Consider the following 18,248-nt stretch of genomic DNA (forward strand, 5'->3'; position numbering starts at 1 on the left):
GTGGACAACAGTGGTCCCAACCCTCATCCTTTTGGGACCCCACTTCCCACCTTCTGCCACTGTTTTGGTTTGTGATGAGTTCAAAAAGAAAGGATGACTTGCATTTATATAGTGCCTTTCATGATCACTGGACATCTCAATGAAGTATTTTTGAAGTGTAGTCACTGCATCCATGTCAGTTACATTATGAAGCCTTTTTCCACATGCTATTGATGTTGTGCTATGTACTTCATTCATTGCTGTTTGCAGAATTTTCTCACCGTATTTAATCTAGTTTCCTTTAATATAGGAGTGAATTGGTAATATTGTTTGAAAACAATTGCTTCTTCAGCGAGTTCAATGGTAAACTGTCACCTTCAATTCTATAATGTAGTTACTGAAAACAATGAGATAGAAAAACAGGAGAAAACTTCCAAGCATTGCTAATTGAGGAAGAACATTGCAACCACTAAGTAAGCTAGTCTTTTTGGAAATTGTTTATGACGAGAAACAGCAAACATTATGGATTATGATCGTTTTAAAGACTCTGGTATAAATTTCTCTTGGCCGGTATCCCCAAATGGATAATAGTGAATTGCTGGACTGTTTTGCACTCTGCTTAATTTATTCTTTCCTATGGATTCAATTTGCTATCACCCATTTTGCACAATGGACCAAGACTAATTTAAATATCACTTTCTTTCTCTGCATGTTAAATAGGTAGATCAAGGCATAGACCTGAGCGATTCCCATTGATGCCTGGCTCGGGTATAAAATTAAAACCCAACCCAGGCACAACCCTACAACAGCCAACCTGAGCCCGAGTCCTTTAATTTTTTTAATGCCCGACCCAACCCGACACATATATTCGGGTTTGGTCGGGTAGCCAGGCTTTAGACCAGTAATCGAATACAGGTGCCAGTTGTTGATGTACCAGTGTTCAATTAACATCATAAAGTTTTTAAAAAAACACTGATTTCAAACAGGTGAAGGTGCTGCAACCCTGAGCACTCATGGGGGGGAAAAAAGTATCCACTTCAGGAAATCATGCAATGTAACAAACGAGCTTCTGAACTGTATCAAGCTCTGAAACTTCCGGTATCATTAACAAAAAATAAATCTCCTCGGAGAACTCGGGTTGATGAAGTTTAATCTCCCTATTTCCAGATAATTTTAAAATCCTTGGGCCAAGTATAGATTAAAGCAAGAGCTCAGTTGATGTTTCTGTACTTACTGCAGTTACTGGTATCTTCCCTGAGCTTGTCAGTTTCTCCCAGATTTCAGAGTGTAAGGGGTTGGGTTAATTTCACTCGGGTGCTTTATGTTGGAACTTGTAGCTGTTTCTTTCCCCTCCTTTTTCCCCCCGCCCCACTGCCACCTCCACTCTTCTCGCCTCTGATTTCTGTTTGTCCTGATCTGTCTGTCTGTCTCTCTCTCTCTCTCCGCTGTCAAACCAAAAGTAGGCTCCAGATTCCACCTTCTCACTGTCTCTCAGGCACTCGGTCGTTTCTCCACGATTTGGCACTCTCGCTGGCTTTAAAGGGACAACTGCTTTTTTTAATTTAAAAAAATAAACACACATGCACTAAAGTGAAAGAGACTTGAGGCTGGCATGCTCTGAGCTGCTGGGGTAAGTGCAGTTGAGCATTTCACACCTCAATATTCATGTGAGGGCGTCAGTAAGACTACAGCAGCCACCTGGAGGCTACTGTGATATGTTTTCAAACAGGAAGGATAATGTAGATTTCAGAGCACTGCACGTTTCCCACCTTGACGTCCTGAATCTTCACTTTGAAGATTACTTCCCGGAGCAAGGCAGCACTGTCCAGCCCGACCCGACCCGAGCCCGAATTTTGGGCCCAGAAGAGAGAACCGACCCGAACCTGACACATGTTATGTGGTCTGTTCGGGTCGGGTAGCCACGCTTTAATTCCCAAGCATTAGAAGACTATTTTGATCCGTATAGCTGGTCTGAGTTTTTAAAAAAAACACAAGATTTTAGCCCAAATAATGTTTTTTTTTTGTCAGGCGGGAGGGACAAGCACAAAACTCATTTGCATGCCTAAATTTCAGGCCTGGAGTATTTTAATTCCCAGGCCTCCATTTAAATGTTGCTTCTCCATCTCCCCTGGAATGGACCAAGAGTGGCTGCTAACAGGTAAAATGGTCAGGCATTGTCCACTTCCAGGTTAGTGGCAGGGACAGGTTTTCAGGTGGGTCTTTTGGAATGGAGAGAGGAAGGTAAAGAGTCCAGGGCAGGAGAGGCCATGACTTCCTGTGGCACTCCTGCTCCTCCTGGCCCCACAAGCAAAAGTTTTAGACTTGCCTGATGTAGCCTCTTCTGTCTTCAGACCTGATTCAGTCCAGCAGGAAATCTGCCTTGGCTTCCCCATTCAAGCTCTAGTTTAAAACTGCATCATAGTCATATTGTGTGTCTTTGTAGGTACATACAATAAACAATATTTGAAATTATAGCTTGCTGCGCTGCATTTCCCATTTCCAAGGTCATGCATGTGACCTCTCATTCCTTTCCCAGTTGTGTTCCTGAGTTGACCTCTAGGATGACTTTTTTTCCATTTGAGTTGTATCCTTTCTAGAGTATCAATTCATTTTGAGAAACTTGTCATGATAAAATTGTAGGTGCGAACTCCCTACCTTGTTACGGTGCACCAGTGTGAATTGGTTTTTCACTCATTACTGGAATATTAGACTTCTTGCTGCTAAGTGTGAAATTTTGAAGACTATGCCCCTTCTGTATTGTCTAGATTTTTGCTTCATCCCTGTGCCCTATTAGCACAGTATTCATGGTTAGTTGGAGATTGATGGTTACGCTAGATATCTTGGATTCATTCTGTGACCTATCACAATGAATTCTGATTCTATAGCCTGAACTATATCATTTTAGCTATTTAAATTGAAGTTTGAGCAGCCTTCCTCCTGATGGTGTAAACAAGAGACAATACTCGCCTTACAATTGCTAAGCTATCCATCAGCTAATAACTTGACTAACTGTACTATATAAGCAACTTGACTTCAGACACTATTCCTTTGAAAAGCTTCTTATTACTTACAATTTAGGTCTTAAACTCCAAGTCTTGCAAGTGTTCGTTACATTTTGGACCAGATATAATGACAGATATGATGAGGTTTATAGATGCTGTCCTCGTACAATGGTCAAGGAATTTATGATGAAAGACCTGGACTCTGGAGACTCAGACTTGCCAACAATTTTGACACATCGATTTCCAGTCAAACTAATGTACTCAAATCTGAATGTACTCAGCCAAGTATAGAGTTCATCCAGTCAGGATATCATATTTTCAACCGCTGTGACCAGGCTTGTAAAAATGCTGAATGACATCTTTGGAGAACAAACCCATAATTGTGGGTACACTAAATGATCATTAACTTAATTCTGTTTAATCTAACCTTTGCCACTTCTGACACAAGCAATATTGAAGCTCTGGTAACCTCATCTTGCCTTTCTTCTTTAGAGCTGTGGATGGGAATTTCTTGTTCACCAGTTCATACAACAGGAAGAAAATTCAGAGACAGCCACTTAGGCAATTTGTTAACACGTTAACTCAACACGCGCAAGCATAGAAGAACACAAAAGGTTGAAATTCAAGATCCCATAAAATGCTCAACTTCATTGACAATTTTTTTTTAAATAGTGAGGTAGAAATCTATAGATGGAGGAGAAAGCAAGTTTAAATTGTTACGTGCTTGTGTTGGAATACACTTTATATAATTTGCAAATTCACAGCCGCTTGCTTCACGTCTCCTGCTTTTTCTTTACTGAAGTGATTAGCTTAGTGCAGGGGCAGCACTGACTCAGCTCAAATGTAATTGCTGGAGTGGACACAAGCTGGAGAATCCAATGCATATTATGCTACTGCAGCATTGATTGAACCTGTCTTATATTGGCTGGTGGCCATGTGCCAGTAAGTTGATACAGTATGTGCACAGCCAAGTGCCATAAGGCTGATTTGTTCACATCTGAAATGAGCGCCACAACATTTGCCAGTACTTGACGCAAGAAACAGGAATGTAGGGCTGAAAGCTAGTTGGTAAGGTAAAATGCCCAACTGAATAAGGATTACATGAGCAAAATAACCATCAACCTATTTTTACTGAGTTTTTTTTTTTGCTTTAGCGTGGACCTCAAACACTGAGCAGCCAACAGATGATCATCCTACTTTGAGGCTGAATTAAGTTATCGATCAAAAAAGTGAAAGTAAAATGTTCTAACCAAGCCCACTGCTTGGAGATAACTCCTTCTTCAAATGAATCTTTTTTTGAATGTTTCCATAGTGCTATTTTAGATGTGGTTTGCCCTTCAAATCACTAAGCTTAAATGGTGGTGGAGTTGCACTGAGGAGTTTTATAGTAGACTTAATATTTGAAATGCAGAGCTTCCAAAAGTCTGTTCAGTGACTTCCAGGTGTGGCAGGAACAAATTACGATGCTAAAGACATTGCATCTGCTACACCGCAGTTTTGCACTCGAACTTTTCCTCTTAATTTGAAGACGTTGTAAATGAGCAATTGGTATGATTCAGTGACATGGTGTTATCAATCCTGTCTAGATCAACTCATCTTGTTAGCTAGCAATTTTTAAATCAGCTGGCTGTATCTTTTTTTTTAAAAGCAAAATCATTGATTAGCCTTTGTTCTGTCACAATTTCTGTTTGTCACTGTTTATTGCCTGGCTGTATTTGTTGCTGAAGTCCTTGTGCAACAAATTATACTCTTCATCATGCAACCATCTTTAACTGTGCAGCAGGCGTGAGCATGGAGTCTTATTTTCAAATCCAAGACTAAAAGAGTCTAGACTGCAGACTGTGAATAAAATGCATTTATGAATGTGACATTTCTCTCTGCACATTTCATGTCTCAGTACATGTGCTGGAAAAGAATAGCATAGTTAATAGTGAGCACACGGGAATTCGAGCACAGTGGTGTATCGCGGAAATCAAATCAATTTTGGCCCCTTGCCTCCTCTTTGTAGCATATAGAATAGAATCATAGAATTGTTACAGCACAGGAGGAGGCCATTTGGCCCATCATATCTGTGCCAGCTCTCTGCAAAAACAGCTTCGTTAATCCCACTCCCCTGTCTCTTTTTCTTAAATGAACCCAGTGTTCTGGCTTCAGCTCACCTTCCCAGCATCCTATTGCAGCTAGTGATTACCCTCTGTCAACGCAAATATTTCCTGTTATCTATCCTAAAATACCTCTTCACAGCAGTGAACCTGTGTGCTCTTGTCCTGCTGCCTTGATTGTATCCGAGCAATAGTGATAATATTTATTGAAATATGGTTTGTGTCCCAACGTCATGTGTTTACAAAGATTTACTAACATTTTTCACATGTCATAATTACTTTGTTTTAAGTGCTCCTTTTTATATTGTTTACTTCTGTGGTAAGTTCTAAATTTGCACATTTCTTGGGGGAGGGGGGGAACCCCTCCGCAAATATACTTACCGTGCTTTTGGTGCACTCAGCACAGGATATGAGCTGTGAATTTAAATTTATCACAACGTTGAAGAAAGCCACACCATTGAAATTTATACAGTGCAAATTTTAAAAGTTCACTGTCAGGGTATTCTGCTGAGTAACAGGGAGTCCAGTTTTTCAGCAACCTCCTCTCTTCCCATCAGTAATGCAAAGTCAGCACTAACTAAATGGAGCTTTGTTTTTTTTCCTCCAAGAAAGTTATGTTGCAATGTCATGTGGCAAATTCAGTGGGTTGAGGGGCACACATAATGAAGAATATAAATTTCAATGACACAATTCAAATAGGAAAAGGAAAACTTACTGGCAATGAAAAGCAGAAGAGTGTGTGACTGTCTATCTTTACACTTCCAGTGAGTGAAGACCTGGGCTAAAATTTTATGGGCCCCCAGGGATAGGAACAGAGGTGGGGGGCTAATAAAATTGCATGAGAAAGTGAGGGGTGCAGTACCTGTTGCCTTCTCAACCCCTTCCAATGAAGGTTGAGGACGGCCTTCCTGCCCGAGGTCAATTGAGGCCGTTGAGCAGCCAATTAATCTGTCTCCACCTCAATTAAAGGCAAGGTGGAGGGGCATGATGCTGCAGGGAGTCGCCACCAGGTGGGTGGGGATAGGCAGGGGGGTCCTCCTTTGGGGGTAATCCAGGGCCCCTGGAGGGCCCTGCCAGTGGCAATCACCAACCACACTCCACCCTCCCCAAACCCCCCCCACCCCCACAACCCTTTGGGGCCTGCTTTGAATGGTTTCATTAACCCGACCCCACTAACGTCTCCTGGGGTCTCCCAACGTCCTCAGTGCTGTAGAGCCTCCTGCAGTTCTGACAGTGACCACCACTCCAGGTGGTGCTGTTGGCCTTCCATTTGGGAGGCAGGAGTTCCTCCCTTATAGAGATCGCATCCCTGACGTTGGGCAGTCAACTGCCTGTCCTAGCTACAGAGGTCTGATGGAGAGCCAAGGTCAGTCTGCCACCAAAACTCCTGTCACCCAGAATAAAATTCAGCCCCTGAGTTCTAGCTCTGAATTCTGGGTTTGACATCTGGCAGGATGTCCAGCAGTGTAGGTGATCCTCCCCTCATTGTATGATTTGTAGGAGCCCATAAATCTTTCCCATCATCTTGGACTAACTACTTTGCCTACAGCCATAGAAGGAGCGTCCCTTTGCGGCCTGTAAGACTGTTTATCGAACAGCGAGTCTTTCCACCCTTTCCTGATCTTCTCTCCAAGGGAAGATCCAGAAGAAACAGGAATAACATTCATGACCCAATATTTAGGTATAAGGGGCTAAAACTTTGTTTACCCCACTTTTAGGTGTGGGGTCATGATTCACAGCTTCTCCACACTGGTTCCATTGGAAAGTAGGCAGCATGCAAACTTGGTGCTCCCACCTCTTACTTGATCGCATGGGCCCGAGTGGGTTCTGTGCTGCTGGCATCCTCCTCACACTGCTATCTGCCTCTGCATGTGGGGTGGCGGGGGTGGTAAACAATGTTATTTTGAAATCACATGGTGCTGCCAGCCTGATATTCTTAAAGGCAGGCTGTCCATCTTGAAAGGAAGCTGCACTGGAAAGTATTGCTGGAATTTAAAAGATGGAAAGTGGAATACCAATGCAGAGGAGAGAGTTCAAGGGTGACAGATGTGGCACTGGAGGCATTAGTGGGCAGGAGAGACACCCTGTTTCCAGAGGCCCTCAAGGAACATCTTCAAAGATTGGGAGCAGGTGGCCAGGGAAGTCAATTCCCGGAGTCAGAACCTGAGGACCTGGCAGCAGTGCTACAAGAAGTTGAATGACCTCACATGTTTGGTCAAGGTCAGTGCATACATCTTCAAATGACATCTCTTACTCCCTGCTCCACCAGCCCCTCTCGCTGCTTGATGCACAACACCTCCATTGCTCACCCAGCATCAGTTCCAGACATTCCAGATAATTCACCTCATCCTCACACCTGCTTCCACATACCTTCAACTGTTCAACTATGGCATGCACATCACCCAAACATCGTGCTACATGACCACTAACATTCTGTCCCCTCTCTTACGTGACAACAAAAGCAGAAATGAACCAGTGGGGGACAAAGACACCTGCATCTCTTGAGCTCTACAGAGGAGATGGCTGGTTATCAGTGTCATGGGCCAACCGCGACAGAGCACATGGCTTCCAGCATCGCTGAGAATGTTGAAGACTACGGTATGTTCCTGCCTTCTGCCCCTTCCCGACTCCCAGTTCACCATCCTTTTAACTGGCATGATGAGCAATCTGTTAATCGTGTGACCATGGACCTCCTGCTTTACACTCCAATCTTCTTCCTTCACTCCAACCACCTTCTGATTTCCTGCTTTCAGACAGCCAAGAACTTCTGCCTGCCCAGCCATAACAGCCCAAGGAGAAAGAAAGAGCAATAGAATGGCACTGATTTAAGAGGTCCCATTAGTTGATCTGGCACTTGCAGCCATCAGCTTAGATGCTGGCACTACATGTACTTTGGAGGCAAGTATAGAGTTGGGATCAGCATACGGTGAATCAGCAGGCAATAGGGTAGGCTGCAGCCAGGCCAGGGGGGGGAAGGATGGTTGTGTGCCAGCTCACCAGAGGGCGAGGCCACAGACAAGTAGTACTGCAGAGGACTCTGATGAGGACCTCCATGGGGCAGCATACGGGAGAACGTTGATGGGCATGCACATCAAGATGCTGGGTGCATTGGCAGGCCTGCCAGTCACTGTCAAGGTGCATGGAAGCAATCCAGCTCCAAGCTGACAGAGAGCATGGTGCAGAGCTTGCTCTCTCTGCAGCCTCTGCTCTATCTATCTCTATTGTGCTGCAGACCCAGAGACACTACCACTGCTGTCCCCATATCTATTGCAGCCTTTGTGTGAATGGTTATCTACTGTTTTGCCAACACTGTGAAAATGCAGCAAACGCTCTCTTACAAATCCAGGTTCTCCTCACAAAACCTCCAAATGTGCTCCAGGTTACTTCTAGACAGTTTACAATAGCAGAAGTTCTCAAAAAAAAAAAAAAAAAAAATTACCTCACCTGCAATTTGTGTGCCTGACCTTTTAAGGAATGCGAGTGCAGGCCCCATCTTGCACTTGTTTGCTGAGTGATGAATTAATTGCCTGGACCTATGTCCAAATTTGGTCTCCTGGTGTTGCATCAGCAGGTTGGGCTGTACTACGTCAGGATAGCTTCAATTCACAGCCATCTGGCGCACACTGGTTACGGCCCCTGATGGAATGCTGTGTGGAGCACACGGGAAGCAGCTGGTGGCCCATTGCAGTGTTAAACAACGAATGTCACGTCTATTGGGCAGACTCTTGTCCACTTTGTCCCTGCCAAAATGGTGGAACCATTTCCAGATTGGGAACCCGACCTCCTAATAGGCGGGATTTGCCGAGGTTCTTTCCCAGAGCAACAGCGTTAGCATCCCGCCTCTAGGTTACCCAACCAATTTGGAGGGCGGGAGGGATGATGTATCCATTCTGTCAAAGAAAGAATTTCTAATTAAAGGGACCACAGCATGAGTTACAAGAGCTCACCAGCACTTGGATTTTTGAGGCTGCTGCAACAAGAATAGAGAGGAGACCTGGGACGGCTATTACCTGGATGTCCTGTTGAGGGATCTGAGGGGCTGCAGTGAGGTGAGCTCTCCCACAGGCAGGAGGAAGAAGACAAACCCTCCAACAAAGCAAGCTTGGATGGAGGTGGCCGAGGAAGTCAAAAGCAGATGTGTGATCCCTCCAGCCTGGAGACAGTACACTGATCCAGGACCTTCCAACGAGAGAGAAAAATTCCAAGGGGAGGACACACTCTCCATGGTTAACTTTAAAAAAAAAAAAGGTTAAAAATAGCATCAAACTTAAAGAAAATGCATATAATTGCGCAAAGATGGGTGGCAAGTCAGATGATTGGACATAATATGAAGAACAGAAAAGAATGACTAAAAGATTGATAAGGAGGAGAAAATTAGAGTACAAGAGAAAGCTAGCTAGAAATATAAAAGCAAATAGTAAGAGTTTCTATAGATATTTTAAAAAGAAAAGTTAACAAAGTGAGCGTTGGTCCACTAGAAAGTGAATCTGGGGAATTAAGGGAAAATAAGGAGATGGCAGATGAATTGAACAGGTATTTTGCATCGGTCTTCACTATAGAGGATGCAGTAACATCCCAGAAATAACTGTAAATCAGGAAATGGAAGGGAGGGAGGAACTCAAGAAAATTACAATCACCAGGGAAGTGGTACTAAGCAAATTGTTGGAGCTGCGAGCTGACGAGTCCCCGTGTCCTGATCGACTTCATCCTTAAAAGACTTAAAAGAAGTGGCTCGTGAGATAGTTGATGTGTTGGTTTTTATTTTCCAAAATTTCCTAGATTTGGGGAAGGTTCTATTAGATTGGAAAATAGCAAATGTAATTCCTTTATTCAAAAAGGGAGGGAGGCAGAAAGCAGGAAACTACAGGCCAGTTAGCCTAACATCTGTCTGAGGGAAACTGTTAGAAGCTATTATTAAAGATGTTATAGCGGGGTACTTTTTTAAAAAAAAAAACAATTCAAGGTAATCAGGCAGAGTCAATATGGTTTTGTGAAAGGGAAATCATGTTTAACCAACTTATTGGAGTTCTTTGAGGGAGTTACATGTGCTGTGGATCAAGGGGAACCAGTGGATGTATTGTATTTAGATTTCCAGAAGGCATTTGATGAGGTGCCACATCAAACGTTATTGCAGAAAATAAAAGATTCTGGTGTAGGGGGTAACATGTTGGGATGGATAGATTGGCTAGCTAACAGAAGCAGAGAGCAAGCATAATTGGGTCATTTTCTGGTTGGCAAGATATAGTGCCTCGGGGATCAATTCTGGGGCCTCAACTTTTTACAATTTAGATAAATAACTTGGATGAAGGGACTGAAGGTATGGTTGCTTAATTTGCCGATGACACAAAGATAGGTAGGAAAGTAAGTTGTGGAGAGGACATGAGGCTACAAAGGAACATAACTAGGTGAAATGTGGATGGGCAAAGATCTGGCAGATGGAGTATAATATGGGAAAATGTGAAATTGTCTGTTTTGGCAGGAAGAATAAAAAAGCATATTCTCTAAATGGTGAGAGATTGCAGAGCTCTGAGATGCAGAGGGATCTGGGTGTCCTAGTATATAAATCGCAAAAGGTTAGTATGCAGCAACACAAGTAATTAGGAAAGCTAATAGAATGTTATCATTTATTGCAGGGGCAATTGAATACAAAAGTAGGGAGGTTCAGTTATATAGGTATTTGGTGAGGCCACATCTGAAGTACATCTACAGTATTTAAGGAAGGATGTAAATGTGTTGGAAGCAGTTCAGAGAAGGTTTACTAGACTAATACCTGGAATGGATGCGTTGTCTTACGAGGAAAGATTGGACAGGCTAGGCTTGTATCTGCTGGAATTTAGAAGAGTAAGAGGTGACTTGATTGCAACATAAGGTCTTGAGGGGTCTTGACGGGGTGGATGTGGAAAGGATGTTTCCCTTTGTGGGTGAATCTGGAACTAGGGGTCACTGTTTTTAAAAAAAATAAGGGGTCGCCCATTTAAGACAGAGATGAGGAGAATTTTTTTCTCGGAGGGACGTGAGTCTTTGAAACTCTCTTCCACAAACAGCAGTGGAAGCAGAGTCTTTAAATATTTTTAAAGCAGAGGTAGATAGATTCTTGATGAGCAAGGGGATGAAAAGTTATCGGGGTAGGCAGAAATATGGAGTAGAGGTTACAATCAGATCAGCATGATCTGAATAAATGGCAGAGCAGGCTCGAGGGGCCGAGTGGCCTACTCCTGCTCTTAATTTGTATGTTTGTAGGTATGGTCATAAGACCTCAAAAGGGCATGACAGGTGAGTGTATCTCTCTTTCAGGTGCCAAGCCCCACACTCCAACATTCCCAGCATTCTCCTGCACAGCATGTCTCCGGTTGAAACTCCACTCATCCTCTCCCTGCAGGCACCTCACATACCCATTCTGTACAACCAACACTCTCACTCACCCTCAGCCTATTGCCCTCTCACACCCATGCCTCATGACACCATTTATGAAGGATGTCCTTCCCTGCTCTCTATACAAGTCACTGCAAACACTCCCACCTCTCTGCTTTCTCTCCTTACAGAAGAGAGCACAAAATGTGGCAAGGGGCAGAGACCCAATGACGGGAACCTTGTTGACCATTGGCAATGTGTGTCCACCTGCTCCCCTAGGAAGCAGGTCTGTTCCAAGAGGCTGCAGATGTCGTCATCAACTTGCTGTGAGAGTCGGAGTCTCCTGAGGCACTGGTGTTCAGACATGTTAAGAGAGCTGATCCTCAGCCTGTAGACCCTGTGCTGGGGGTCTTGCCTCCTTCTAGCTGGATCTGCTGCAGCTGGAGCAGTTGGTGGTGTGCCCTCTGCTCTTGCCCCTCAGCAGAGGTGCAAAGTTGAGCTGCATAAGCTGATCCCATGCCATGAAGGAAGTGCTAGACAGGTGAAGTGCCTTCCAACAAGCTGGTAAATCACCTGCCAAGCAGTGAGAGCACTCTCTCTAAGAGAAGAAGTGCTTTGAACAGCAGTCTCTCAATGGCCACGGCTGGAACTCTTCAATATCACTGATCAAAGCCTTCCCAGCTTGTCAGCTTCACTAAAGAAGCTCTTCCCACTGTGCACACTCGCCTCAATGACCATGGTGAGTTGCTGAAGGTCCCTTGGCTACTTACCCAGTAGATCCAAAGGGGTTTCCCTGCTTGCCTTCAATTCTGCCTGGGTGAAAGGCAGAAGACAGCAGGAAGACATTGGCATCCTGACCTGATGTCAATTTCTTGGGATTTCCCACCACACGTGCACTGAAACCTTCCTTCACTGAACTTGGGAAGTTCTACCCAATGTATGTGAATTAAGTTTATTTCTAGCAAAATCTTTTCATCCTATCAATTCCTGTTCTTTGGTTTAACTTCCTAATGTCTGTTTTGTCTTTCCTATGACATTTCCTTAGATTTTGGGTCTTTCCATTGTATAGGCTATTTCATAGAATAGCGAATAGTTGGATTACCGACTTTCAGACTTCAGCAGATGCTGCTTTGTCATTAGTAAGCCATGTATATAAGAATGGCCTGGATTGAATTTTCCCTCTATATGCAGAAACCATTCCAGTTTCCACTCAGTGCCTCTCTTTAGCAGCACCACTATTATTTCACAGAGGTGTCAGAGCAGCAAGCTAGCATACTAATGCCCATGGTATCATAATGTTATAAAATTTCTGTCATAGGGCTCTCAACCTCTGGCAAAAGTGCCACTGGGCAGCCTGCCAAATCAAGTGCCAATTAGGCACTTAACCGGAAAGCAGTGGGCCATCAAGGAAGCTGGTGATGGATGTCTTGCAGTCTGAGAGCTGCCAGCCAATTCGAGGCCAGCATCTCTTTAACTGAGCAGCATCACTGCGGAGGGAGTAGCTGCTGTCGGTGGAACACCCACCTAAGGCCTAGGAGTGGTGTTGGACCCAGGCCACAGGTAGGTCAGGACGGGAGGGGTCTCATGAGGTGGAGTGTGTAGGGGCCTCGGCAGCAAGGGCGGGGGGTGGCTCTCAGCAAGTCCCCTCTTCCTGATGCTGGATCCCTAATTCGGGCACTAAATGCCTTTTAATAAAGGATTCCAGACCACACAGGCCACGGTTTTTCTTGTTATGTTCCCCGTGCAGTGACAGGCCCGCTTGACTAATTATGCTGGGATGAGGTCCTTAAGTGGGCATTAGTTGCTCACTTAAGTGCCTCATTGGCTGTGGTGTAGGAAAGCCATTCATAGTCCTTCCTGCCCCTGACTTAATTTCAGCAGAGGCAGGAAGATGATTGGATCCCCCCTTCCCCCTCTGCACCCCACCCCCCACTATCATCCCACATGATTTATATGCTTTCCCTGCCTCCAAACCTGCTGCGGAGGACAGTATAAAATTCCCCTCATAATGTTCCCTAAAATAAAAAGCAACTAACTTTGAATAGGTAACAATAATTGGAATTGTTTGTGCCAGCAACAGTGGGGGACAGAGTGTGGAAAAAGAAAGGAATAGGAACAAAACAAACATGGTAACTTTCCATATTGTTTGATAACTATTATAATTAAACAGTTATAGTTGTGGGCATGGAACAGACGCCAAAGTTGGGTCTTTTTTTAACAAATTCTCCATCGTTCAGTTTTTTTGAGTATTTATAGTTTCCTAATACTGCGGCGCTTTAATATCTGCAGGACTGCGATGAAACAGTGTGTTATTTCTCAGCACAATCTCTATTCTTCCTATCAACTGGGGGCGGTTGACCGGATGAATAGATGTTACTATGAAATAATGTGAGACTGTGACCTTAGCCTTCTGACAATAGGCTGTAGAAAGCCCCTATTTCCTGTCACAAGGCAAGGAGTTGGACAGGCAAACTTGAAATCATGGTGAAACTTGAAGGATACAAGCTCTGAAAATGTTTGTTTTTAAAAATTGGTTATATTATAATTTGTGGGTGCATTGAAAGTTAGAATAGAATTATGGAATTTACAGGAGCATGATAAATAGTTTCACCTATTTTAATCCTGCATTTGATCATGTCAACATTGTTCACATGTGCTGCGGCCTTGTGATATTTTACCAGCATCCTCTATTTTCTATACAATTTATATGGCAGCTGGTGGAATTTAAATTTAATGAGTTAATAAAAGAAATCTGGAATTGGAAGCTAGGCCGGAATTTTACAGCCCCCAAATGAGTGGGCTGGGGGGCTTTCCTAACCCCCTCCTACCTCATTGCAAATTTACGTCCAAGGCCAGTCGAGGCCCTTAAGTGGCCAATTAACTGGCACTTAAAGGCCTCCTCCTACTGCCATGGGTATTTTACCTTTGAACGGCGGGTAGCTGAGGCCTCAAAAAGGCCTGCCTGATGAAACCAGGAGGCCATCTTGCAGATTGTGGGATTGTGGGGGGGCCTCCTGATCGGGCACCCTGTGCCCCACGGAGGGCTGCCCCTGAAGCCCCAACCGTCCCCAATGCACAACACACCCCCCCCGCCCCCCCGCCCTAACTGACCCCTTCCCTTGCCTCGCCGGGGCCTGACCAATACTCCATGGCAAGGCCCTAAAAACTTGTCATTTTTCCAGGGCTGTCCATCATCTTGTGATGGCTGGGTGTAGTCCCAGCAGTGGCCACCGCTCCTGGTGGTGCTGCCAGCCCACTGATTGGCCGACAACTCCATTAGGCAGGGTTTCCTGCCTCAGACCAATTAAAAGCCTGGGGAGCGAAAAGTCCCTGCCTGGCTCCCCAGGCTCGACGGAGGCGGGCTCACCACCAAATTTTCGGCCTCCCGCCCCACAAAAAATTCTGGCCCGAGTCTCCGTAATGGTGCCATGAAATTATCTTAGATTGTTGTAAAAACCCATCTGGTTCACTAATGTCCTTGAGGGAAGGAAATCTGCTGTCCTTATCTGGCCAAACCTACATGTGATTCCAGATGCACAGCAATGTGTTGACTCCTAACTGCCGTCTGAAATGGCGTAGGAAGCCATTCAGTTGTGAAGGCCAATTAGGGGTAGGCAACAAATGCTGACCCTGCCAGATATGCCCACATCCCATGAAAGAATTTTTTCTTTAAAAAGCTTGCATTGCAAGAAAACATTATTTCCCAGTAAATCTCTTGTCATTAGCGGGTACTTTTACCATTTGCCATTCTGCCACATAATGTGTATAGAGACTATTTCTAATGTATCTGTTCTGATGGCCTCAAACTACTGCACTGCCAGTCAGAAGACTAATGCAACGGGTAAAAAAAATAAAATCCAAGTGCTGAGATATAGTAATAGTATTTAACATAAAATAAGACTTGTGCGACTGTGTTCCAGGCTGTAATGTAGCCTCACTTCCTTTTTATTAATTGCTTTGAATAACCCTCTTGCGGTTTACAATTTCATCAGAATTCCTTCCAGAAAGTTGGAGTCCAGTATCATACTCCCACTCTTTTTTTTTTATTCTCAATATAATTGTCATTCTGCTCTGAGACAATGTCATGGAAACATACAAACTAATTCTTTCCTCCAAGCTAAATGCTGCATTAGTATTGCAATCCATATTGTGATAATACAATTTTCAACTCCAGTCCCCTTTGCAAATTGAATTTGAGCACTCAGATATTTTATTTTTAAAAATGATTATCAGTAGAATTACTGTGCAGATGTGTATATATAGGATATGCAGTTGCCTCCTTCTGGTAGGTTATTTTAAGCTTATGAATGTAGTCACGTGCTCAGTTTTTAAGCCACAAGCTGACAATGCTGCTTCAGTGTGTGGTACAAACATATGATCAGCACATGGTAATGTGGTAATATGGTGCATTCATGATTGCACAGATTGAAGAAATTTTATCGGACAGACACTTGTAGAAAGCCAACTCTTGATAAGATAAACAATATTGCTGTGGATACTAATGTAAATGCTGCTTGTTGTAGTAATGGACAAAGTCAGAATTTCAGGTAGGTTACAGAAATCTTTATTTTAGAATCTTTTTTTTATGTGCTTGCTGCTAACTGTAATAACAGCTCCATTTGAAGTTTGTATTTTGCTGGCCACGATTCCTTTTCCTGAGCAGACAGTGTCTGTCTTTCATTTATGTTTCCTACTAGAATTATTGAGACTTGGAGTTTTCAAAAATGGTATGCCGTTTGTTGGAATATTCAAGTTTTTTCATAAATGTCTTGTCTTGTGCTTCATAGCAAATCTTTTGTAACCCTTGTCAACAGCAACAAGTTAAATCTCCTAAAGAATCTCAATGTCTAAACTGTAGTGATGTGTACTGGGACAGAGAGGAATGTGTTGCTCATAATTCTGCCACAGATCCAGTACTGCAGTTTGTAAACTTCAAGAAGTTTACTGTTTTTTTTTTAAAAAAAAGTATATGAAGTATGTCTTTTTCCTGTATTGTCTGACTGATGATAAGTTTACAAAATGTTAGATATATAGTTTGTACTGCGAATGGAATGGTGTTCCAAATAAGGAAGGGACTGAGACTGAATGCTGACAGCCGGCAGTGGCAGCAGCAGCCTATGTTGCTAACTATTCATCGTAAGCTTTTCCATAAAAGTCATCCCATTTTGTTTGCACATTTCTTTTTCCCCCTTTCTTCACTGAACATTCTTTTATTGAAAGATGAACATTTTTATGAATTTAATACCGGGAAATATGTCACTGCAGTAGGAGAAGGCATTCATTTAAAATCTAATTTCTTGAGTTTAACAGTGGGAGGACAACACTATTTGTCACATCAGTATTGAATTTAATTTGACTAAAGTTAAAAATTGTTTTACAAATACAATTACTTGGCTATGTAATAAAAATGCCGCTTAAATGTGGTTGAAAATGATGTTTGATCATGTGGAACACTTGGCCAAAAAAATTTGAAAGCTACTTTGAAATGAATCACAGCATTTTTTTTTTTTAACATTTATGTTGATGAGTCAATGCCAACGATTCTGTTTATCGGGACATAACATGAATGTGGAGTTCCAATTACAGCAGTAACTGCAAGAGGATGTTTTGATGAGTTTCTGTATTGATTAGAAGGCCAAGACAGCCTTATAGCAATTGCCATGCTTCCGGCCATTTTCTTGTCCCTGAAATATTCCTAAACTGCTCCTTACTGTACAGTGACATTAATTTTCCTTCTCTCCCTTTCTCCCCACCCCCACCCAACAAACCAAGCGGTTCCTCTGCCCCACTACTGTCATTATGAATGTCCAATTTACTGCTATTTCCAGGTCATATGATTTAGTTTAGATGAAAGTAAGCAATTAGGTCTTGTGACGGGAAAGAAGAGTTTTCCTGGAAATAACTACACTAATGAAATTCACAATATAATTACAATGTCCTCTGATATCATTTCAGTAAAGAAGACTGATTACATTTGACAGTCTGTCCAATGTAAATACCATCATGCATCACACCCATGGATTGTCCTGGACGAGCATGGAAAATAAAATAAATACCCTCATATGTTTCACAATAGACGCACAAAATGGGGGTGGTTCCAGCCATTGATCACATTGCAGGATTCCAGTAATGCAAAGATTGGCCGTATGGTAGATAACGAGGAGGATAACTGTAGGCTGCAGGAAGATATTGATGGTCCGGTCAGATGGACAGAAAAGTAGCAAATGGAATTCAACCTGGAGAGGTGTGAAGTGATGCATTTGGGGAGGGCAAGCAAGGCAAAGGAATACACAATTAATGGGGGAATACTGAGCGATGTAGAGGAAGTAAGAGACCTTGGAATGAATGTTCACAGGTCCCTGAAAGTAGCAGGACAAGTAGACAAGGTGGTTAAGAAGGCATATGGAATCCTTTCCTTTATTTGCCAAGGTATAGAATATAAGAGCAGGAAGGTTATGCTGGAGCGGTGTAAATCATTGGTTAGGTCACAACTTGAGTTCTGGTCACCTCATTACAGAAAGGATGTCATTGCACTCGAGAGGATACAGAGGAGATTTACGAGGATGTTGCCAGGACTGGAAAAGTCAGCTATGAGGAAAGATTGGATAGGCTGGGGTTGTCCTCCTTGGAACAGAGAAGGTTGAAGGGAGATCTGATTTGAAATGTACAAAATGTTGAGGGGCCTGGAGGTGAAGGGCCTATTTTACCTTCGCAGAGAGGTCAGTGACGAGGGGACATAAATTTAAAGTGATTGGTAGGAAGACAAGAGGGGAGATGCGGAAAAGTTTTTTTTCACTCAAAGGGTGGTGGGGGT

At 43.3% G+C, this 18,248-nt stretch overlaps 1 protein-coding gene across 5 annotated transcripts in view; it reads left to right on the forward strand.

Annotated features, from left to right (window-relative positions):
• Positions 1-18,248, forward strand: part of LOC137384287 (septin-9-like) — a 413,392-nt gene that overhangs the window by 151,433 nt on the left and 243,711 nt on the right. The window contains exon 1 of one of the 5 annotated variants that reach the window (XM_068058096.1): positions 15,842-15,981. The exons of the other annotated variants lie outside the window; for them this stretch is intronic. Within the exon in view, the coding sequence (XP_067914197.1) occupies positions 15,942-15,981 (40 nt within the window). The 5' untranslated portion in view covers positions 15,842-15,941. Of the gene's footprint in view, positions 1-15,841; positions 15,982-18,248 lie in introns of those variants that run through there. 5 annotated transcript variants of the gene reach the window in all.

Source organism: Heterodontus francisci, chromosome 26 (genome assembly GCF_036365525.1).
Source record: "Heterodontus francisci isolate sHetFra1 chromosome 26, sHetFra1.hap1, whole genome shotgun sequence".
Lineage (NCBI taxonomy): Eukaryota > Metazoa > Chordata > Chondrichthyes > Heterodontiformes > Heterodontidae > Heterodontus > Heterodontus francisci.